At 36.3% G+C, this 25,287-nt stretch overlaps 2 protein-coding genes and 1 long non-coding RNA gene across 3 annotated transcripts; 1 reads left to right on the forward strand and 2 right to left on the reverse strand.

Annotated features, from left to right (window-relative positions):
• The first annotated feature begins 81 nt into the window (after window positions 1-81).
• LOC113664231 (endothelin-converting enzyme homolog) lies at window positions 82-16,090 on the forward strand. Its single transcript, XM_089214385.1, has 17 exons — window positions 82-1,200; window positions 1,620-1,679; window positions 2,333-2,449; window positions 4,115-4,201; window positions 5,887-6,017; window positions 6,309-6,531; window positions 7,857-7,955; window positions 9,317-9,394; window positions 10,486-10,589; window positions 11,359-11,417; window positions 12,122-12,173; window positions 12,883-12,950; window positions 13,372-13,499; window positions 14,145-14,210; window positions 15,060-15,155; window positions 15,450-15,526; window positions 15,853-16,090. Exons 1-17 carry the CDS (start codon window positions 406-408, stop codon window positions 15,950-15,952), a joined length of 2,340 nt encoding a protein of 779 aa, XP_089070511.1. The 5' UTR covers window positions 82-405; the 3' UTR covers window positions 15,953-16,090.
• Window positions 16,091-18,077: 1,987 nt separating this feature from the next.
• LOC149041104 (uncharacterized) lies at window positions 18,078-19,635 on the reverse strand. Its single transcript, XR_016189124.1, has 2 exons — window positions 19,307-19,635; window positions 18,078-18,818 (listed from the first exon to the last, which is right to left on the reverse strand). It is a non-coding gene; the product is annotated as an uncharacterized LOC149041104 (long non-coding RNA).
• A 660-nt stretch (window positions 19,636-20,295) lies between these two features.
• LOC113664233 (ras-related protein Rab-10) lies at window positions 20,296-24,806 on the reverse strand. The gene is made up of 3 exons (XM_027179831.2): window positions 24,596-24,806; window positions 22,708-22,756; window positions 20,296-22,291 (listed from the first exon to the last, which is right to left on the reverse strand). Exons 1-3 carry the CDS (start codon window positions 24,753-24,755, stop codon window positions 21,877-21,879), a joined length of 624 nt encoding a protein of 207 aa, XP_027035632.2. The 5' UTR covers window positions 24,756-24,806; the 3' UTR covers window positions 20,296-21,876.
• Window positions 24,807-25,287: the final 481 nt, after the last annotated feature.

Below are 25,287 nucleotides of genomic sequence, written 5' to 3' on the forward strand. Positions count from 1 at the left end.
TATCTCCTCGTTGCTTATGGTCTTCAGGGGTCATTTTAATGTCCGGTGCACGTTTACGTGAGCCCAAATTGAATAACATCTGCATCTGAGCTTCCGGTTTGCTTACATTTGCATATTAAGGCAATGTACTGAAGGAGGAACACTTCCCTGAGAGCCACCGACGGCCTGATTTTATCAGGAAACCTAATCTGTGAGAGTCCAACTCCGAAGAAAAGTGAGACCAGTGGAGCACAAGTTTGTTCCTGAGAAGCACTGTATAAAATCACACCATTGTGTTGTTGGCTACTTCGTGCCGACGGCCATTTTAAAGAACGCAAATTGAAAACGTCTTATGTTTTGCTTGAGAACAAGTGACAAATTTTTGGTCAGTAATCGTTGTCTTTGAGATCAGCACAACACCCGAGAATGTCCTCGACCAGAGACTATACCCGGGCTGAAATCAGCGATACAACAACAAACGTTCCTTTGCTAAGCGAAGATTCTTGGGAAGATGGACCCAGCGACCCAGTTTTGCTCATTAACGACACAGTCGAAGATCATCCCTCGGTTCGTTTCTCCGTCTCCTCGGCGGGAAATGGCTCAAATTTTAACTCCCCGTGCAAGCTTTCAAAGACCACAGCCCTTGTTGGGATCATTGCTGCGCTCATCGTGATTTGCATCGTGTTATCTGCGTTGCTGTCAAGACATAAACAAGAGAAGGTCGTGATACCCTCACACCAGAGTACTGTGTGTGTTACCGAGGGTTGTATAGACGCAGCTTTTCACATGTTTCACGCACTAAACCGATCCGTTAAACCATGCGACGATTTTTACGAATATGCCTGCGGAGGTTGGTTGCAGAATCACCCAATTCCTGAGAGCAAATCTTTCTGGGGGATTTATTCAGCTTTGCAGGAAGACAATGAAAGGCTTCTACGCCAATTGTTAGCTACACCAACGAGGTCACCAACCATGAAGAAGGCCAAGACTTTTTACGATTCCTGTATGAACATGACATCAATCAACAAAATGGGGGCAAAGCCACTGCTTGATATAATTGATGACCTTGGTGGATGGAGCATAACGTCGCCAGATTGGAACAAAACAAAATTCGAGTTTGGCAAAACCCTAAAAATAGTTCAAAGGAAGTATTCAGTTTCCGCCTTTTTCGGCATAGATGTTGATGCAGATGATAAAAATTCTTCAAAAAACATTATTAAGGTAAGCGTACTACCGATGTAATGTGTACATCAGTTTAATTGGGAAAGATATATTCCCGCGGTTATGGGAAGCACCAACCTCAACCCAACCGCAACCTATCTGCGGTCATAAGAGAAAATCAAAATTATCAGTGACTATAACTTAGAACGGGATAGGTGAGGAAACTGCGAACATCTGTTTGACTGAAAATGAGTTCATTTTCATATATCAAGAGTGCAAATTTGTGACACAGGTGTAAATTACAATTACTGTGTGCATTGTCAAAATTTGGTCTGTCTTGACTTTCTGTGATGCTTTTTTTAATGTAAATTATTAATAAGTGTTAACATGATTTTACATCTAATTTGGTGTAAATAAGCTCTTAAAAATGATCTCATTGTTGTGCATTGTAAGTTTATGGTTATTATATTTTTTTGAAGGTTGATCAAAATGGACTGGCATTATCTCGAACATACTACCTTAGCAACTTAACTGATCCGGTGGGTTTCATCTCTGGCATGTTAATAATTGTCTATATGATGTTTATAATTCTGATGGGAGTGAGTGGATTCTAACACACTCTGTCATCACAGAAGTCATTGACTCTTTGACTCCTGGTTGTGAATAAGATGTAACTTCTCCCTAAAATATCCATACATTATGAAGCAACATACTGATGAGAATATTTAGAGTTGAGGTTGATTGTTACTAATTTACAAGGAAATCTGTAGCAGCTAGAGGGGAGAATGAACAATCAGATCTTGGGAGTTAAAGGATTGATGAACAGGAACAATTTTTAGCATTGATTAGGTGTAAAAGGAGAAGAAAAATGCTATTAAACTGCCTATCTATTTCTTAGATATTTTATATTTCATTCCACATGACAAGAGGTAGGTATTTCTCCGACTGCTTCTCACCAAGTTATTGGTCTCAAATTCTAATGCAAAGTTCAAGCTAGGTGGGTCCTGGGGTGCTTGTGTGCCCCCCCCCTCCCCCCTTTGTAAGCCCTTTTTTTAAAATAAACAACCTACAATACTCAGGTAGCAAAAGCTGGTGAGTACCCCCTCTTTAACACAGTATGACACCCCCCCCCATACTGAGTGTACTCCCCCCCCCAGTGTACTGATGAGGCTATGGTTTTCTTTGTCCACAGAAACTGGTTGCCTACTTGAAGTATATGACTACTATTGGCGTTTTACTGGGAGGAGAGGAGAATGAAACAAGAAGGCAGATGCAAGAGGTTTTAGAGTTTGAAATTAAATTGGCAAAGGTTTGTCACTTAGAAAATGATTAATAGTAGGTATTGTTGATAGCATGTTTCCTTTTATTAACCATTAACCCTTTAACTCTCATGAGCGACCAACACAGAATTTCTCCTTACAATATCAACACAATGTCAACCAGATAAGTGATGAGAATAAAGAAAAATATCAATTTGGGGATAATTAGTTGGTCCAATACTAAATTCTCTGAACTAACATTATGAGAATTGTATTGTTGATAGTAGGGAGAATTACAAATTTGACCTGGGAGTTAAAGAGTTAAACTGCCATGAGTGATAAAGACATAATTTTCTCCTTGCAATATCAATGCAATATCAAGAAGAAGTTGGTGATAATAAAGAAAAGATATCAACAGGGGTATTGTTAGTTGATCCAATACCAAATTCTCAGAGCTTAAATCATTAGTATTGTATGACAGACAGTGAGGAGAATTACTAATGAGATCTTGGGAGTAAAAAGGTTAGGAATGCTACTTCAAATGGACTGATTGTAGCTTGAAGCACCAATGATAGAGGGTCCAGTTTTCCTTAACAGCACTTTTACTTTTTCAGCTCATTTACTCCTAGATCTCATTAATAATTCTCCCAGCTGCATGGTATACAATTCTTATCATATTAGCCTGGAGAACCAACTGATAATTCTCTAATTTATATTTTTATTTACTTTCATTATTTGTCTGCTTGACATTGTATTATATTGTATTGATATTGTGTGGAGGAATTCTGTCTTGGTTACTCATGGAAGTTGAAGGGTTTAACATGAACAACAATGGTCCATTTTACAATTGTGTGCTTGATTGCCAAGCCTTTTAAAAGAAGTGAGGCTAAGGGTGACCTTGTTTTGATACAAACCTTGCTGCTTTTCAAATATAAATTACACTGTTACCATGCAAACTAGATACTGGTCTCTATCACAACAAGGTCACCTTCAGCCTCATTCCAAATCAAAGGCTTGGCAACTAAGTACACAACTGTAAAATGGCCTTTTGTTGAACCCTTCCATGTCTCAAAGAGAACAAGTTTTTTTTTTTGTCATGATATCAATACATTGTCAAGTAGAAACATAATGAGAACAAAAAGGAACATTAGCAAGGGGATTTTACTTGATTCTACACCAAATTCTCATCGTAAATGTTTCTAGAAATGTAAGAAAGACAGTAGAGAGAACTTGAATTTAGATCCTCTTAGAGGAAGGTTTCATAGATTTAGAGTGATCAACTCATGAAGTCATTATTTTTATGGAACAAATTGTTACAATAGCAGCAGAAAAAGAAACCTTTTTTCGTGTTAACCCTGAACTCTCAGAAGTGATTAACATGTAACCTCTCCTTATCATAACCATACATTATCCAGCGAGTAGGTAATGAGATTATTCAAACTTATCAGGTAAAAGCTGTTTTCTTAACATCAAATTCTTGTAACTAATTAATAAGGAAATGTGTATTAACTAAAGGGAGAACCTGTTTATCAGTGAGTAACAATCAACATGAAAAATTTTTCAAAGTTCAAAAAAACGTTTTTCATGAGGTTGATAGTCATCTTTGATAACTTTAACATACTGACTATTTTCATTTAAAATAAATTATAGGTTGATAGTCATCTTTGATAACTTTAATATACTTATTATTTTCATTTAAACACCTTTGTTTTCAGATTTTTGTGCCTCATGAAAACAGAAGCCAGATTGATGAGATTTACAACAAAACAAATATCAAGAACCTCACAGAGCTTTGTCCGCAGGTAAGGGAATTATATGGAAGAATATTGGATTATTACAGGATTGATTTGAAACATTTTGATCTTCTCACTTGTCTTGTCTAGTGCAAGACAAGTCTTAATGCCACGACAAAAGATACTCATGATACAAAAAAAAAATTAAGTCAGTTGAATTTTGTGGTAAGTCTGCTCTCAAGCCTGACAGCCTATATCCATCAGCCAATTAAAGCTTTCTCTTGTATCAGTGTCAAGAAGTGGCCAGGAGTATTGCTGTTCTTTCTATGACAGTTGCCAGTGGACTTATTTATATTTCTTAGTGGGGAGAGGCACTATGAAATTTTATTATCCAAATGCACCACGTAGAGTGCAAATAACATGTAAATCAAGTACAAAGATCATGCATTGTTTGAAATGGTGGTTATTTGTACTGTAAAAAAAATAATTGTGTAACCACTTGGCTAAGCATGCTACACTTCTCTATCTGCTTTGCTTTCTACGCTTAATAAACAATGTGCAGAAAATAATTAAAATCAGCTGGAAAATAAATAACCTATTTCAATTGATGTTTTGGTCTTTCATATCGCTGAGTAATTTTACTCGTTGTTTTTATTTTGACTAGCCCTAGCCTGCAGGTTCATCAAAATGCAGCACAGGTTATAAATTAAAATTATTCTACACACTAAAACTTCTAATAAGATATATTAACTGCCTTGCCTATGAACAGACAAGGACCTGACAAAAGTTAAAAGTTGCACCTCATAAGTCATAGTCCAGTGCAAATTGTGTACTTTGGCCTTGAAGGGAAGCAAAAATTTTCACAATTCTATTGCAGTTATACTCAGGCTCCTGGTTTTTATACCCAAAAATAATTGGCTTTGGATCACTCCAACAAGAGATTCTTTACAGATCTCTATTAATATTGTTGTAGACTGAGGTTTATCTATGTTGTCGGAGCAAGGGGGGAGGGGTTTCATTTTAATTTTTAACCTGATCTTATCAATATTTTTTTGATTAGTGGAAATATTGTCAGCGCACAGTCTTGCCAACAATAGAAATAGAAATTTATTTTTAGTTTCAAAATCAAATTGTATAAGGAAATCCTTTACATGGACTATAGTGGCTCCCCTGAGCTACTTAATGCCTCTCTATTTGTGGTTTCTTCTCATAATAAGCACATGTTTGATGAGATTGAGCTTGATATCATGAATTATCAATACCAAAGTATGAGTTATCTGCCAGTGCTGAAGGCTGAGACAGATGACACAGACACAAAGGTTGATAATTCATGATATCACTCTATCAAAACCAAATTCAGTGATTGTTTATTGTGCATTTTTTTTAAACAATCTGCCAAAAGAGACAATTCTCTCTGAGTTTGCCATAGTTTTGAAATGCTACCTGCACAACAGGCTTGGAAAAAAGGCAGACTGGTTGAACTTGACATGATAACCCAATATCTACTGCAGACATGGGTCATGTAAATGTCTATTGTGTTTGGCCTGTATCAGCTCTTAACCAATGAGAGTTTTTATTGTGAGTCTGATGTACAATATGATCTGTCTTTAAATGTATGTGAGGCAAAATTATTAAACCAGAACAGAAACCAAAGAAGCACACAGTAAGAGGCTTCTGGTTAACCATTATAGGAACAACAGCAATAATCTTACATGTACCCGGATTCTAACATGATATTATTTTCATCTTTTAAGATCAGCTGGCTTGATTTCTTCAAGAATCATTTCAAAGACATTCCTGACATTAAAAATGAGGAAGAGGTTGTGGTGTATGCCACACGATATCTTGCGGCTTTGTCACCAGTGATAAAGAATGCATCAGACATGTGAGTATTATTATATCTCTTTTAATCTCCTGTTTTATCATTCTTTTACTCCTAGTATTAAAATATCAATTCTGTGGTCTGTTTGCCCAACAATTCTTTAACTTTGAGCCCTGAGAATTTAAAATAATGTTTTTGTGTTTAATAAGGTTTAATGGTTTTGTATGGAGAATTTCCAAATGGGAGTAAAAACTTAAAATTGAATTATACTGCATTTTGTGTTGTAGTTTTGAGCATAGGTATTTTGAAGCTCATTCAAGGAAATATTTTTACTGACAAAAAAATTTTTCCCAGGTTGCTGAATAATTACTTGGTGTGGCAAGTTGTTCATTCATTTGCACCCTTGCTATCAGAGAAATTCCGTGATGCTCATGAAGATCTGATCAAAGTATTAACAGGCTCCACAAGATCAGAAGACTTGTGGAAGAAGTGCATGGCAAACACAGATGGAGCCATAGGGATGGCTTTGGGAAAGCTATTTGTGGATAAGGTCTTTGATGAAACCAGCAAACAACAGGTACACAGTTACGCATTAGCTGATTTTTTGAGTAATAATATACATGAAAAAATTACACCCTCTGATTGGCTGAAAACAAGCACATTTTTTTTTTATGTAACATGAGTGTAAAGCTGTAACACAAGTGCAAACTACAGATAGTGCACCTGCTGCCAAAATTTTGTAGGTCTTGACTTTCTGAGATGTGTTTTTCATGTAAATTATTACGAAGTAACCACATAATTTGGCATGCAGTTTGGTGTAAATAGGCGCTTATAAATTTTTCAAATGCTAAAAATTGCACTATCTCACTCTTTGTTGTCTTTGAAAAATTAACTTAATACTTATTAACACCAAATTGCATTACAATTCCTGTTATCACCTGTACAAATAGATCTGACCTCAGAATTGAGATAGTTTATCCATTGGATAATTTTTTTGGCAAAATTATAGCAAGTGATACGTATTGCTCAACCACTACTTTTATTAAATAACTTACCCTGTTTATTGCATAAAAAGCTGCCTAAGCCTGTATTCTGTGCACTCCTTCAAGTAAACGCTGTCTGAATATTGTTTGTTTGACCAACTTGTATTGACTCCACTTACAGTTTTATCCATGAGGATAAAGTTGTCAGTTCACTTTGTATTCCCCTCATGAAGAACTTAACTACTGTGTACTATCAGGCTAGGCCTCTATTACAGCACCTTTTCATGTAAGAGCTATCTGCAAGTCCTGCCTGTTTGACTCACTTTTACTGACTCTAATTCTAGTGTTATCCATGAGGACAAAATAGGCCATTTTACAGTGGTGTGCTTAGTTGCCAAGCCTTTGATTTAGAGTGAGGCTGAAGGTGACCTTGTTGTGATAGAGACCAGTATCTAGTTAGAATGATAACAAAGTAATTTACATTTGAAAAGTAGCAAGGTTTGTATCATAACAAGGTCACCCTCATAGCCTCACACCTGTTCAAAGGCTTGGCAATCAATCATGCAATTGTAAAATAGACTATTGTCACCTCATGCTCTGTTCTCCTTGTAAGGGACTGTAGTGTACCTCAACCCTTGAAACCCTGAGAATGACCAGCATCTAATTTCTCCTTACAATATCCCCCCCAAAATCACACATACAGGTCACGAGAAAAAAGGAAATGATCACCAATGGTAGAAGCTCTAGATTGTTAAACAAATTCTCCTTGCCAGCACCTTAGAAATTGTATTGAGAACAGTATGGAGAATATGCATACTGATGTTAGGGTGTAAAGGGTTAATTTATTAAAGTTGGATCCTTAGCAGCTAGTACAGTCTTAAGTTCATGCTTACATATGTCTGTTTCAAATTGATGGCAGGCCACTGAGATGGTTGATGCTGTGCGTAATGCATTTAAGAAAGGTCTTCCATCTCTTGAGTGGATGGATGAAAAGACACGCAAGGCAGCGGATGACAAGGTATCTAGCTGTTAATGGAGTAATTTGACCCCTAAGAGCGATCACCATCTAATTTCTCCTCACAGTATAACCCCTGAAGCAAGCTCTAACAAAGTGCTAACACTCGAAATGTCTGCTTTGAAACTCTTTACAATGGCCACTTTTCATTATCAATTCAGTTGATAATACTAAGTCACCTTGTTATACTCTCTCACTGATGCAGCATCACAGCTTCTCTAGAAACCTACCCTTTTTACTAATTTAGTATTATCAACTGAGTTGACAACATCAACTGGCCACTGTAAAGAGTTTCAAAGCTGACTTTTCAAGCAATAGCCCTTTGTTATTTTGTTCTGACTAAGGGCTAACACTCGAGATGTTGGCTTTAAAAATCTTTATGGTGGCCAATTTACATTATCAACTTAGTTGATAATACTAAATTACCCTGTTATACTGGCCCACTGACGCAGCACTATAGTTTCTTGAGAAACTTCTCCCCTTTATTCATTTATCTAGCTGGCATCCCAGATCAAAGAACTCTCTCACACTCAACAGAATTTTCTAGCTAAATTCTGATGCCCTTAGCCATTGTTTATGAGGACTTTACATAATTCTTCAGTTGATGAATTTATAAATGAAAGCCTTGCTAGATTTGATGAATTTCATTCAGCCTTTAAAATCATTCAGGATCAATGAATGATAATCAAAGACACATATGTGTGAAGCATTTAATATTGCTATTTTATTTATAATGGTAATTGAACTGAGTGGAGTGCAATTTGGGCTGAAATCATACGCGTGATTTCAAAATTGAACAAGCGCGCAGCACAAGTTCAATTTGAAATCACTAGTATGATTTCAGACCAAAATTGCACAACACGAGGTTCAATTGCCACTTTATTACATCCATTTTGAAATCACCCAAATACAGGACTTGGTCAGTTCAAATATTTTATTACTACAATACTGAGCCAGTTTGAAATTAAATTCATCCATTTTTTGGGAGGAAAAAATAAGAGTTTTGGAAACAAAAGTTGCAAAATTTGCCACAGTATAATCCATGTCTTTCATCTTCCTGCAATTTGATCAGTTACTTTAAACAAGCCTTGAAGTCTGATTGGTTGTTTTGTTTTTAGTGTAGCCTTCTCATTGGCTGGGGAAAAGATGCAATTTAAAGCAAAAAATGGTGTGATTCATGAATAAATCACACCAATTAGAGCCAATCAGATTACAAGGACCACCAATGATTTCAAAATGGGTGTAATAAATCATTGAAAGTCCAAGATTTATTACTTATTACAATGATTTTAAAAATTTCTCTTAGAGTCAGCTTGTTGGAAGCAAACACAAGAATCAAAATGTTTTTTCTTTAATACTTACAGGCAGATGCAGTGGTAGACATGATTGGATTTCCAGACTACTTCAAAGATCCACAAAAACTTGAAGAGAAGTACAAGGGGGTGAGTAGAAGCAGTTGGGTACAACTTTACTGCTACTGAACACCATAAATTTGCAAAACAGTACTCACATGTAACAATGATGTAGGTCAGTAGGTCTTTTTACAGGGGAGTACTTAGTTACCAATCCTTTGATTTAGAGTGAGGCTGAAGGTGACCAGTATCTAGTTAGCATGATAACAAATGAAAGTAATTTACATTTGAAAGTAACACTGTTTGTATCATAACAAGGTCACCCTTAGCTTCAATCCTGTTCAAAGGCTTGTCAACCTAGCATGCAACTGTAAAATGGACTATCCTGCACATAAGCTGTCTTACTTGAACTACACTGGAGCAAATTAATGCATGAAAGCTTGGGGGGGGGGGGGAGGGTTGTACTGTGTCACAATCCTGGGCACAGGCTCTCATTTCATTCTGGGCACAGGGTTCTTTTGCACTTAAATTCTGGGCACTCGGATTTGGTTTTGAGAAATTTTGGCTGAAAGATTCCTGTATACCCAAGTTTACGTACCTTAAATTGTTGTTGATGATGTAAATGGGCATTACAATTTGGTTTCAGGGTACTTGTATACCCAAAACTTTGGTGTAGGATATGTGACAGTGTAATCCCTAAGCTAAATGTTGAAAAAGAGAAGTCTCTTCACCCTTTAACCCCTAAGAGTTACTGGCATATAATTTCTCCTTACAATATCCCCACTGAATCACACATTAATGTTATGAGAATAAAGGAAATGATCACCAATTAAAGAAACTCTTGATTGTCAGACAAATTCTCCTTGTCAGCATCTTAGTAAATGTACAGAGAACAGTGGGGAGAATATGAAAGCTGATGTTAGGGTGTAAAGGGTTAATGGCTAGTAATTTCTAGGTCCCTTTTGTTTGAAAATTATAATTTGGTTGATGCATTTGAGGAGGCTGTTGATATGAACAGTATTGAATTTTCTTTCTGATTGGACATCATTAAAGTAGATAGATTGACTTTGATGTTTGCCCTTTTTTATATATTCATTCCCTCAAATACATTTTGTATTACATATCTCATAAACCTGTTATTGAAAATTTGAAATAATATGAACAATTTTCTTCATTTTCAGCTTAATTTCAACCCCAAGAATTACTTTCAGAACATGCGCAATTCCGATGACTTCCATCTGTCCAAGACCCTGCATATGCTTCGAAAGCCTGTTGACAAACATAAGTATGTTTATTGTATGTGTGATTACCTCATACTTATTAGTTGTGGGTGACTTAGAAAATTCTCAATGCATTACAGGGGGAAATATTTGAAAAAAGATTTTAAGATTAGTGGTTGATTAATGATTTCCATACATGTGAGGGAAAAGAGTGAAATGGAAAGGGGAAGGGTGGGAGTGTGGGGGGGGGGCCAAAACAGTGAACCTATACTCCCAGACATATTAGTTGGGACATTTTTCCAGAACAATGCCTTTTATGTTCTTTCCCCCCCCCCCCCCCCCTCCCTTCCCAAATTGTGAAATAATTCTGTGTCCATGCCATCTTGCAGATCAACACTGAGAGGGTCAGGGAAGGTTGTATTAGTGTTCCAACAAATATGCCCTTGGGTGTAGTTCTCTCCCTTTTTTTTTTTTTTTTTCCTAATGATTTACTCCTTTTGATTTATTGTCTTAACCTTTATTCCTAGTTTATTACATGTTTAAATTGATACTCTTCATGATTAATGACTATAAATTGTACACTATGAGCCCTTCATCTTGGCCTCCTTGGATAGTGCATATGTGAAAGGAACCAATTGCTGAAACAAATGTCTGAACAAGGAGGTCCAGTTTGGTTGGTGTACCCTTTGTTTGTTGGGCTGTCATGGTCTGAGTGGGAGAAATTGTAGAGAAATTGGCAATTATGAAGCAACTTGAAAATCTGTAATGAATCTTATGATCAATTCATTTAGTTATATCAATTTAATTTTTTTCTTTGAATCTCATCTGTAATAGGTGGTATATGACTCCACAAACTGTAAATGCTTACTATAGTCCATCCAGGAACCAGATTGGTAAGTTTATTCCTTCAGTCAGTTGCTCAGAAAAAACACAGTCATACTCCACTGCTTGTTATTACTATTATTATCATTATGTACACCATTGACCTTCAGCCTTCCCGTTGTCTTCATCATCATTATCATTAACAAAAACATTAGCATTATCAAAGCTCTCAAGTTGATTTACTGGTGAAGAGTGAAATGGGCATCAATACTCTAGGGAGGTCTAAGGGTATTTCCCCTTTCCCCCTCATGAAAATTGTGAACAACTGAAGTAGCCAAGATGTACATTCTTTATTATGAGCAAGAATTTCCACTGTTGGAAGGTGTTTGAATGGAGTATAAGAGGAATAAGGAGCAAATTATATTTAATAGGATAATTAATTTTCTAGCTGCTTCACCACAGCAGCAATTTGCCTTCTCAAAATCAACAGGGGAAATCAGAAACCTTAATTGTGCACGAAACAATAGTTTCAGCATGAAAGCGCAAGACTGAATTCATTTGAGTGAGTCTTGAGAGCTCTGCAGTATTATAATGTCAGTCACTCTCCTAATTCTTAGAGCTATTGTTACTACAATTCTACTGCATTGATGAAAACAGTCTTTATACTTGTCCATAAAATTTTATTATTGCATGCAAATGTGGAGTGAAAAGTAATTGGTTAGTCAAAGGAATTTGACAAGTGATTGACTGGTTATCATCATTTGTTACCTTGCAGTATTCCCAGCAGGAATTTTGCAAGCTCCATACTATAACAGGAAATTCCCAAAGTAAGTTGAATTTTACTGTATTCAGTATTACAATGATTCAAACAATTGTAATTGTTATTGATAATTAACCCTTTAACTCTCAGAGGTGATTCATATGTAATTTCTCCCTACAAAATCCATACACTATAACAAGAAATTCCCAAAGTTAGTTATCACAATGTAACAATGTAATTGTTAACATCAGTATCCATATTCTCTGTACTCTTCTTTATACTTTTATTACTTTTATTACTGTATATTATACTTTTATTACTGACAAGGAGAATTAATTTAACCCTTTAACTCCCAAGATCTGATTGCTAATTCTCCCCTGTAGCTGCTACACATTTTCTTGTAAATTAGTTATGAGAACTTGGTGCTAGATCAAGATATCAGCTGGTACCTGATAAGTTTGAATATTCTTATTACCTGTTTGCTGAATAATGTATGAATATTATAGGGAGAAGTTTCATGTTAATCAAAGTTCCATAATATGAAAATAATTTCCTTTATTCTCATGATCTTAATGAATGATTCAGCAATATTACTGTAAGGAGAAATTAAAGGCTGATCACTCTTAGAGTTAAAAGGGCTAAGGGATCACAATTTTGTAATCAGGTATTTTATTAACTCTTGATGGTTATTCTGATATCAATTTTATATTTTCAGTTGAAAATGTGTCTTATGTTTAAAATGCATTTTTTTCTCCTGTTTGTTCAATTCCTGACAGGGTTGTCAACTTTGGAGAAATTGGAGCTGTGGTGGGCCATGAACTTACTCATGCCTTTGACAATTCAGGTAAAATGTGTTTGTCTACAAAAATTCTCTACAGGAATTTCTACACACAATTGCTTTGATTTGCAGTGGGTTTTTAGTGGTATGCAGAGCATTGAAACTTATCTGTGAGACAGAACTGTTCACTACCTCCTTCCTCCTGAGAAATTCTGCTGTGATGAGATCATGCTCTAATCATCAAAAAATGAAATGAAATGAAACTGATTTTTAAGATCAAAAACAACATTTTGCCAACATTAGATTAGCTAATGAAAAGTTACCTAAAAGTCCTATGATGAAATGTTGGACAATCTCTGCTTTTTCTAAGTTTTAAGGAAATGTATGCTAACAAGGAACATTATCTGACTCATTTCTTTTTTTTATTTCAGTGTAGAATAATGTGAAGAATCCTCCCCTCAGCTAATTTTTCAATTTGTTTACATAGGTCGCATGTATGATAAGTATGGAAATTATGGAACCCTGTGGTGGACTCAAAAATCTGTGGAACAGTATGAGAAGAGAAGTGCATGTATGATAGACCAGTATTCACAATTTTCTTACTTTAACAAAAAAGTAAGTGGAATGTTTTTCTTGCTCTTAGCCAATAGCTATCATGTAGGATTGGAGTCACATTAATGTTTTTTTGTTGAAAGGTTATTGATGAACAGATGGCTGGACAAACACAGACTCACTGAACAAATTACTGAATGACTGATGGTCTGAATGACTGACCAATTGACTGACTGACTAACTGACCCACTGATTGATTGACTGACTGATCAAGGGATTGATTGAGCAACTGATAGACCAACTCTTTTTATTGTAAAGTAAAGGAAGAAATTGTTGATTGCAAAGCTCTGTATCTATAGCTTAAGTATAAATCAAAGAACTTACAAATAATTTGTTACTGTTAGAAAAAAATTGGATAATTATGTAGCTATATATAATCTTGGGCTATATGAACCCTTTAACTCCCGAGATCTGATAGTCGTTTCTCCCCTCCAGCTGTTACATATTTCCTTTTAAATTAGTTACAAGAATTTGGTGTTAAATCAAGACAACAACTTCTACTTGATATGTTTGAGTATTCTCATTACCTGTTTGCTGGATAATGTATGGATGTTGCAGGGAGATGTTAGATGTTAATCACTTCTGAGGGTTAAAAGGTTAAATCAAGCACCTGAAACTGTTTCTTTGTCATTTTTTCTCTCCCACCAGGTGAAAGGCAAAGTTACTCTGGGAGAAAACATAGCTGATAATGGAGGCTTAAAGTCTGCTTATAATGTCAGTATTCATCATCTTAAAATTCATTCTGTTACATAATGGAATTTCTTTAAAACAAAAATTATTTATCTTTGCTATTGTTTCTTATGGGCTGTAGAACAACAGAGAGGGGTAGGAGAAACTTAAGTCCCCCCTTCCCTCACTAATTGAAATTTAGGAGGCTTGGCCCCCATCTTTTTGTGTATAAATTATTTCAAATGCAGCAATTCAGAATAATCAATTGGCTCCAGAAAATCTTCAGTCTCATGAGCCTCTCACATATCTTTTCATCAGGATGCACCCAGTAAAATAATTAGTTAAAGGAAATTTTTTTGGACAATTGTCACAAATCAGTTACAGATAACTAGACTGTTAGAATCTCAAAGAGGATTGCTTCTACCAAATCTCTAAACAAACTATGCAAAGGACATTGCAGAAAAATTGGCTTGGCATATGATGTGCCCATCCAATCACAACTAGGTTTCAAAACACTTTTCTGCCTCCATCTGGTGCCTGAAATGCCAATGATTGATAGAGCTAGCAGTGCACTGAGTCTATCGTTCTTATCCAGACTTCTACTCATCCATGTACACCTTAACATTAGTATGCAAGTTCTCCATACTGTTCTCTCTACATTTCATTTTACTTCCTAGGAGAATTCATCTGCTAATCAAGAGCTTTTTGAGTTTGCAATCCCTTCCTTTATTCTTGTGACCGTGATATTTGATTTAGGCATGACACTATTGAAAGAAATTACAGTTCTCAATTGCTGTACTATGCTTGAACTAAGGATTAAAGGCAGGTTGTTATCATTCAGATCAATAAAAATTACCTGTAGTCAATAACATACCCATTTTCTTTATTTATTAGGCTTATAAGGAGTGGGAAAAGAAAGAAGGAGTAGAACCCCCCCTTCCTCTCCTAAACATGACGGCAGATCAAACATTCTTCACTGCATTTGCACAGGTACATTGTAAATTGCTGTTGATAGAACTTGTTGTTGCTAAATTTTAGATTTTTAGTCCTTTACACCTCAACATCAGTTTTTATATCCTCCCTACTGTTCTCTGTGTGTTTCCTTTCGAACTGGGAAGGAGTATTTGTTTAAAAGTCACAAGTTTTTATTGAGTGATTGTTGCAATTTAATGGTTCACTCTGTGATAATACTTTAAGGAGAAATTAGATGCCAGTCACTCTAACTTAGAGGTTAATAAGTTAAAGAAATATTTCATATCTGACTTGGAGCTTCATTTTTCACAGAGCTGGTGTGCAAACATAAGAGAGCAGGTTGCGATTGTCAGGCTTGATTCCGACTCCCACTCACCTGATAAATTCAGGTATGAATTTAAAACAAAATTCTTCAATCTTTTTGCACTGCAGTTTCTTAAGTCTTGAATGCATGAAATCATCCCCATTCATTTCACTTTTTTAGACATCACTAGTACATTAAGCTCTCTGCTATTATCTCTTTCACTCCCAGTATCTCATTAGTAATCCTCCTTACTGTCTGCCATGTAACTCTCATGTTGGTTGAAAGAATTTGGTATTGGATCAACTAATGATGCCCTAATTTATATTTTTTCTTGATTCTCGCTACTTGTTTGCTTGATGTTGTATTATTATAGTAAGGAGAAATTCTGTCTTGGTCACCTTGTTCTTTCAGGGTCCTGGGTTCACTGTCTAACTCGGAAGATTTTGCTGCAGCCTTCAAATGTGATCTTGGAAGCAAAATGAACCCTAAGAAAAAATGTCACATTTGGTAGAGAAACTAATTCTCTTAAACCTGCCTTAACCTTTTCACAATAACGTCAGTATGTATATTCTCCATACTGTTCTCTATGCATTTCTTCAGGTGCTTACAAGGAGAATTTGTTTGGCAATCAAAGGCTTCTATAATTGGTGATCATTTCCTTTATTTTTGGTGGCCTTTATATTTAACTCGGTGGGTGATATTGCAAGGCGATATTAGATTATAACCACTCTCAAGGATTAAAGGATTAACAGAGAATTTCTTAAATTTTGGAGTTGCGGTAAATTCTATTGACCCTTTAACTCCCAAGATCTCATCAGTAATTCTCCTTACTGTCTGTCATATAGTTCTTGTGATGTTAGTTTGGAGAATTTGGTATTAGATCAACTAATTATCCCCTGGTTAATATTTTTCTTTATTCTCATCACTTGTCTGCTTGATATTGTATCGATATTGTAAGGAGAAATTTTGTCTTGGTCACTCATGGGAGTTAAAGGGTTAAAGAAAGAGGTTACCATTTTCTGGCAGACTACCAACTCCAACCACTCCTTTAAACTTTTTTATTTATTCAGTTTCAGTTCAATTAAATTTCATTCAATTTTCAGTGTTAATTTCATTCAATTTTCAGTGTTAATTTCATTCAATTTTCAGTGTAAATCTCATTTAATTTCAAGTGTTAAATACCTTAACCAAGGTTTTTTCAGAAGTCCTGCCAATGACTTAAAATGTTGTGATGATAACTTATTTAAATTATTCATAGTAACTACTAGAAGTACTATTAGAGTTATTTTCAGTGTGGAAGAAGTTTTGACATTTGCTCATTATCCTTCAAATATTTTTCAACATGTGGGAAAAAAATTTTCACCAACAGCTTAACATTTACTGCATTAGATTTTCACTTTTCAGTGTTCTCTGGTAAAACTTTGTGAACAAATAGATCCTGTCTTCTGTAACAACCTGAAAGCACTCTCTCACTGTTGATTAAATTTTACAAGAAAACTTATCATAGTTTAAAATAAGGTTTAAAGTTAGGGAATATCACTTGGGGTATATCCTCAGATATTCTCCAGTTTTAGCTAGGGCATATACGGTCGTGTGATGCATTAAGACTAATGGCATACAAGCAAAATATTTGATGGATTATAATAAAAGTAAACGGTTTTAAAGGTAAAATAAAATTCAGCACAAACATTAGAATTTGTGGTGTGTGTGTATTGGGGAAGGAGGTGTTCAGGGGAAGAAGAGAAAAAGCTGAGAAAACCCATTGAATAAAATGATGCCAACATGGGTATAATCTAAGGCCAGAAGGGGTTTTAGGAAGGGGGTGTTTTAGGGGAGAGTGTTTTAGGAAGGGGGTATTTAGGGGAGGGGGTGTTTGGGAGAAGAGGAAAAGCGCAGAAAAACCATTGGAGTAAGAATATGACACTAACATGGGTATAATCCAGGGCCAGAAGAGGATGTTTGGGAAAGGAGGTCTTTTAGGGGAGGGAGTTTTAAGAAGGAGGTGTTTAGGGGAGGGGGTGCTGGGGGAAGAGGAAAAGCACAGAAAAACCAGTGAAGAATATGACACCAACATGGGTATAATCCAGGGCTAGAAGAGGGTGTTTAGGAAGGGGGTGTTTAGGAAAGGAGGTGTTTTAGGGGAGGGGTTGCTGGGGGAAGAGGAAAAGTACAGAAAAACCATTGGAGTAAGAATGTTACACCAACATGGGTATAATCCAGGGTCAGAAGAGCGTGTTTAGGAAGAGGGTGTTTAGGAAAGGAGGTGTTTTAGGGGAGGGGGTTTTAGGAAGGGAGTGCTGGGGGAAGAGGAAAAGTACAGAAAAACCATTGGAGTAAGAATGTTACACCAACATGCATATAATCCAGGGCCAGAAGAGGGTGTTTAGGGGAGGGGGGTTTTGAGAAGGAGGTTTTTAGGGGAGGGGGTTTTAGGAAGGGAGTGTTTAGGGGAAGGGGTTTGGGGAGAGAGGAAAACCAGGAGAAACCCATTGGAATGAGAATGTGACACCAATTTGGGAATAATCCAGGTGCCAGTACAATGGTATGATGAAAAATGCTTTCATAAAATAACACTAGGTTAACCAGTGCAATAAACAATAAGTTTCAGACCAATCAGGGTACTCATGGCATCTCAATTCTTTTGTAAACTACTATAATCTCAGCTATCATCATTACGGCACACATTACAGTGCCCACTAATATTCCTTGAATTACAATTACTCTTACTGATTGCACTTCACTATAAAAGAGAAATTAATCATAATTACCCTATTGTTATGTTATAAATTTTAGACCATGATTTGAAAAGCAGGGCTTAGTTATTTTTTTGTAAATGATCTTGTGACAAACAATCACACTGGTTCGACATACACTATTTATTCTTCCAACCACCTAGCAGTTCGGATCTCACAATTAACCCTTTAACTCCCATGAGTGACCAAGACAGAATTTCCTCTTACAATATCAATACAATATCAACCAGATAAGTGATGAGAATACAGAAAATATCAATTTGGGGATAATAAGTTGATCCAATACTAAATTCCCTGAACTAACGAATTGTATGGTTGACAGTAATGAGAATTACAAATTTGATCTGGGAGATAAAGGGTCAATAACCCTAAATCATTATCATACTTCCATACTTCCATCACCAACCTATTGACAAGCTCATTGTAACGCTTCGGTCATGACAACCATCAGCTACTTAGGTGATTTATGGAGAAAATTTAACTCCATTAAGAGGAGAAAGTATTACTAGGTACAACAATGTCAAAACTAACAAACAATATGAGTCATCTGAACTCTTTTCTACTTGGGTTTGAGGATGACATCAGTTCATTGCCCCTAGCTCTCCTTTCCATTGTTACACACTCCTTAAAATAATCCAAACAGTTACAATCTGTCCTGATAAGGAGCTCCTGGAGAAAAGTTGATTAACAAGTAAATTCTCCCATAAATATCACAGTCCTGTCCAGAAGATAGATAATGAGAAGGGACAGTCTTATCATTAACAGTGTAATCACAATATAAGTTCTCCTCAGTATTTACAAGGAAGTTCATGGCAGCTGGCTGTGCACTTTATCTAACAGTTGAAAATTCGAAACGTTGGTAAAATTTCCGCACAGCCCCATACTATTGTAAAACAAATCTGTTTTCCCAATAGCAATGTATTGTTTTTGTCAATGTTTTTTCTATCCTAGAACTGAATGCATAATGTAGTATGGGGCTGTGCGGAAATTTTACCCTCAAGAACACGCGCCACTTTTTTGGCCTTCGTTTCGTCAAAAAGAACCTTGTTCACGGATGTAAGATTATATTCTTGTCCAAGAGACAGGAAGTTTAAGGTACACTCGTAACTCACTTCACTTCTTGAGAATCCTGTTTCGTCTTAAATTCATCCAAGCCCTCCATTGCCCCATTTCCCTGAAGGTTCTCAGCGAAAAGTAAAGTGTACCCATAGCTGTAAATGTTCCAAAACTATAACCGACAACTGTCCATACATCAACCAAGCGATTTACTCGATGCACATCAGGCCACACATCGACATCTGCCATGTTAGTAACTTTTCTGGCTGCACCTCCGAGCACATTTATGTACGACAACAAGACATTCCTACTTTCCTTGCTTTCTTGGTCAAGCACGCCTTGAAGGAAGCTTTTATCTTCGTCCTCCATTTTGGATTTTTGTTAACGTGGTGTACTGGGCTCTAGTTAGAAAGAACGCAGACTCGAGAAAATAATTCATAGCCTGAGGAGTGGGAGGGAGGGAGGGAGATTTTAGGAGAATCACATGGTTTTCAGGGGGGAACGGAGGTGGAATCAGTCGTCGCTACCAGACTATAAAAGGGGACTATAGAAAATTTCTGATTAACTGCCAATGAGGGGGACAATAAGAATATTGGAGAGCCCTATAGGGGATCAGGTAAATTTTATTGTCACAGAAACAAAATTCTTCAATCCCCCTTCCCACCCCCAGGCGATAAAGGACTAAAGAAGAGCGCGTGACAATCAGCATCAGGTGATTTGCATCTATACTTTGAACATCACCGTTTCCGGACAGTATATGTACTGACCTACTGACTTCAGAGTCGTCGTCCATTTTCGGACAATTATTTGCATGTTTCACAGACATTTGACTCTCCTTCGTGTTGGGATATTTTCATGAAAGCATTGTCATTTTTCTCTGATGTACATCCTCACGTTCCCGCCCCTCGTCTTAAGAAAAGTGTTTTTGTGCTGTCGAGTTAGCAGTTTTCTGCGTCCGACAATACAATCGTTTGATTAACTCTCCAAAAAATAGAAAGTCGAAAAAATACCTGGAACCCACAACAGACCGAACAACAGAAGCATATTCATAAAAGACTTCTCATTTTATTGATAATTCATTTACAATCTTTGTGAGAATTTTAGATATTAGCTCACTTGACAAGCTTTGCATAGTAAACATCCTGATATCGAAATAAGGATACAGGTTTTTAATAAAAAAAATAGAATACTATACTATTTCCATACCCTGTATTTGTAACTGAAGTTTCGCATTCGCGTTTAAACAACCAAGAGAACACCACGTTTCAGATCTAAATTAAAAACAGGCATTTCAAATAATTCAAGTCTTCGGTCTGAAAATTCACATCTATCCCTAAGAAACATCTTTTCATTGCCCCAGAAAACCTCAGAAGTGATTAACATGTAAATTCTCCCCATAATATCCATACATTATCCAGCAAGCAGGTAATGAGAATACTCAAATTTATCAGGTAGAAGTCTTAATCTTGATCTACCACCAAACTCTCGTAACTAATTTACAAGGAAATGTGTAGGAGCAGGAGGGAAGAATTAACAATCAGATCTTAGGGGTTGATGGAATTCTTCAAGAATACAACAAAGTCAGCATATGCACCTATTATAATGTTTAGATTTTTTTCTACATTTCTTTTTATACAATATCTCATCCTGTACGCTATTTGATTTTTTTTTCAAAGATTTTGTACTTATCAAATTATTCTATTGTTTCGCGAAATGTTCTTAGCATCACGATGTTTGGAGTGTACTTTCAGGATTATGTAATCGCTGTTGTACTCAAACAATTTCTCTACTCACTAAACTTTTTTTTTTTTCCATAATGATGAATTAGATCAGACGCAAATACGTATATAAATATCGGGAAACTCTGAAATATATCTCAATGTAAATTGTTATACCTGTTGTGCAACCTCGATATAAAGAACACGATGAAGCTAAAAAAGAAGTGAAAGAATCGATGTCGCAAGAAATGTGCTCAAAACTACCTTCGTTTTAAAAGGAGAGCGTAAATAAGTAAGACAGAAAACACAAAAAGGCAATAAAATTATTTTCAACTGATTGCTTTTGTTTCATGGCAGCCTTCGATTGGTCTAAAAATTCAACCAATCAGAAGAAAATGCAAATCCATCGCCCCATGGCCACTCACGTTTTACCGCGCTTTAGACAGATTAATTGGTTAATTTGGTTTTTACGCTGACGCACTCAACAAAAATGTACTCTGATAAACCAAGAGAAAGCAAGAATAGCAAAGAAAAGCTTAAAACAGACTGTTATGCGATGGCAAACTTAAAAATTCAAGCAAAATTTCTTTCTAGTCCAAAACCATGACCAAAAAACAAAAGGAAAGTCCTGTGTTTGAATCCTGTCGTGCATGTCTCAATATCTGTACCTTCAGGACCGTCACTGCTGGCATACTTTTCTATACTATAAATTGACAAAAGTTCACATACTATTCTTGGAGAAGATAAATGTTACTATCATTTAAAAACCTTCATATGTTAAATACTCGGTCCAAAAGTCTTCTTTATATGAACGGTTTTCTATCCGTTGATGTTCTTTATTCCGGGATAGAAAAAAAACAAATATTTACATTTACAAATTTACCCAAACTCTTGATTGACGTAAAGTTTTAACAGCAAGACTTGTGATGCGAGCCCGCAGATCCCTTTAGATTTACCTTTTTCTTTTTGCCCTTACCATTTTTCACATTCTCTTCTCTGACTGGAGGGCACACTTTGTTTAAAATGTCTTGTGTGAGGAGAGTAAAAGCATGATCGATGTTGTCACTGGAAAGTGCGCTGGTCTCCACGTGTCGAATTCCGTGATTTTTGGCCAACGTCTCTCCTCTTTCTTTTGTTATTTGTCTTTGACTCACAAGATCACATTTGTTTGCAACAAGAATTCTTTCAACATCTTCGTTCGCGTTTTCTTCGATTTTCCTCATCCATTTCGAAATGTTGTGAAATGTTTTTTCTTTCGTGACGTCATACACCATCATGATACCCAAGGCACCGCGGTAGTAAGCTGTTGTGATGGTATGGAACCTACAGAGCAAAATAAGATGAAACTAATTGCCACCGAAAATAAACTTCCACTGATAAAGGAGTGAAATAGAAAAAAGTCCCATGATATGTAGAGACAAGGGCGACAGCAACATTTTCCATACTTCTCATTCAGTGAGGAAGATACACTGGCTGACTAGCAAAATCGACATATTCGACTAAATTCAAGTTGATTCCTAATATATTGCATATGATCAATTTTCATGATTGGCATTTACCAAATCTGGGTTTGGAAAACAGTTACTAGGAAAGTGCGCCCATCCAACCTTTTCCTAGGATCAATTATTTTTATTTCAGTTTTTTAAATCGACCAATAGCATGGATCCATTTTCACGAAAGAGAAGGCGATGTGAAACGAAAACTTTCATTGGGATGGCCCCAGAAAAACATTTTCTCACCTCTCTTGTCCCGCAGTATCCCAAATCTGCAACTTTATCTTCTTTCCACCTGAAAAAACAATCAAATCAAAAGCCTTATCAGAGCGGATGTAAGTAACACATCAGTTGCCAGCTGTTAACAACAGATAAGTTGGACAGGAAACTTGATCAAAATTAAGCATATACGCGTATTTCTGATTCGTCTTAGAGCAATAAACCAATAGTCCTTTGAATCGCGAGTCCGTTAAATTTTGATGATAATCAAAATCATTTGATTAGGGAAATTAATTGCCTCACACGCAGAAACCCTAATAAATCCCTACGTAGTCGATACTAGAGATGTCACACAACGTCTGGTATAATGCGTGACAACGCAAAGGCCATCGTGGAAGGAGACGAAGGTTCCATATGAACGTCATGATTGAGTGCTTTATTCTCAGTTGATTTCCCCTTTAAGCCCTCAATCAAGGCTATACAATGAAAGTATAATAACTGCGGATAAGCTTCAATAAATTATAATCTGTCGTTTACGCAAGGGTATTTTCAGTTGCTATGAAAAGGTTCTGTTAAATCGAGCGGAGAACGCTCGTAACACGTACGCCGTCGGAAGAAACACTGTCAATCAAGGGTTAGAGGTCAAAACTTATATTTTACTGACAAGCATCCTTCCTCACCGCAATGGAGGAAAACAAATCGGCGTATTTTTGCTTTTTCATTGCGCATGAAAACCGATAACGATAATATTTTCTTCATAATAGATCCCTTTCTATCAGACAACTCATTGAATTCTAAAGAAGAAAGTACACTTTGATCAAGACTGGATTTATGGCGTTAAGAACAGCGAATTTCAAAGATTTTTTCGTAACTGTGAACCACAAGAATTCGTCATGTAAGTAGTTTCGAGTACATGGTGTGATGCTTCCTCAGGTCCAATATGTAGGAGGATATTTCCTTTAAAGGAAAGCATCAACATATTTCGCAGGTTAGATTGCAATACGTTATGTCATATTGCTCTCATTAGCTTAAAAATTATCGCTTACGTCATATCCACTTCCCCAAACAATTTAAGATATTAGGAAGAAGTATTTCCTTTTGAAATTCCTTACTCTTTTTTTTTGTTTTTTGTTTTTTTTGTTTTCGCTAGACGACACGCAAGCTGAAGTATATCTTTCGTTTCTTAACTGAAAGTAAGAAAACAATGAAAAATGAAATTCATCGTTTGACAGCAGGGAGCGAAAGATGTTAATTTCAATAACAATATAGCATCCAGTGCATTCTACGCCTGCTTCATACAATCAAACGCCAATGTTTTCCTTTAACAGAATCACTTTTGATTGATTGTCCTAGTGGTAAAGCTTTGCATGCTGTGAGTAAGATCCTTGTTTTAAAAGCTTATAAAAGGCGAAACCTTGGGGCAAAATAAATCTCCCTAATTCGAAACAATCGCTAATGTCAATTTCAGGCCGCTGTAATCATGTTCAAGTAAATGATCCGTGAAAGTGAAAATATTCCTCCGTTGAAAAATTGAAAAACAACAGCAAAAGCGAATTTTACGTCGAAATTTTCTGCTTCTAGCATATCAAAGTGAAATCACCCATCTCGACATATTTCAAGTGGCGCAGAATTCTATGGTTTAATTTGAATGTCATCTACCTAAACCGTAAATATGTAAATGCCATTACATTCGGTACGCGAAAGTTCCTTAGTTTCTAAGCGCTAATTCCCCGGCAAACACGCAATGAAATATGGTGCCATGCATTAAATATAGATCACAGATACTAGCAGACTTGTCTAGTGTTAAGTAAACACAGAAAAATTCTCCTTTCTCAATTAAGTGAAAAACAGTTCGCGGTTCTAATTTCCTGTTCATTCAAGCAAACGTCTACTGCATTGTACGGGCTATACTTACCGAGTTCTAGAGTTCTGATTTTAAAATCGATCCCAATAGTTGATATGAAAGTCGGATCGAAAGAATTCTCAGCGAATCGAAATATTATACACGTCTTCCCAACCCCGCTGTCTCCGATCAGAAGAAGCTTGAAAAACAAGTCAAAATTCTGCTTCGCCATTTTTAGAAGCTTGGTTCTATAAACGAACGCACTGTGTATTACGTGACTGAAGGAATCGTTAAAGGGGAGTGGGGAGTGTGTTTAATTGCTAACCGGAACCGGAAATGAAGCAACCATAGAGCGCTATAAGGCAAAGGCCTTTCAGGTGCCACAAAGAACGGAAGAAAAAGGAACGGAACTTAGAGGAAAAATAGGATTGAATTCGTTTTGGTAACGGCTATATCACGAAAATGTCAGCTGTGGTAAAATACGATAAAAATCAGAAAAGGAAAGCCTAACGAGTATAGAACGCAGACTTACGGATCAACCAGGTGACAGGTAGAGGAACAGAAACATTTCAAGCTAGACTAGCAGTATCTTTAGAAAGCCGAATACGAGTAATTTCAAGACTTCTCCCTTTTTTCACCTCTTCAAAACCTTCCTTTAAGTATCACTTCCACAGTCATAGGACTTTGAAATTTCTTGATTTTCCCTGACAAACGTAAAATTTCCCTGACTAACAAAATTGACAATTTCACCAACGAATACTGAC

This window comes from Pocillopora damicornis, chromosome 8, assembly GCF_964200805.1.
Source record: "Pocillopora damicornis chromosome 8, jaPocDami1.2, whole genome shotgun sequence".
Classification (NCBI taxonomy): Eukaryota; Metazoa; Cnidaria; class Anthozoa; order Scleractinia; family Pocilloporidae; genus Pocillopora; species Pocillopora damicornis.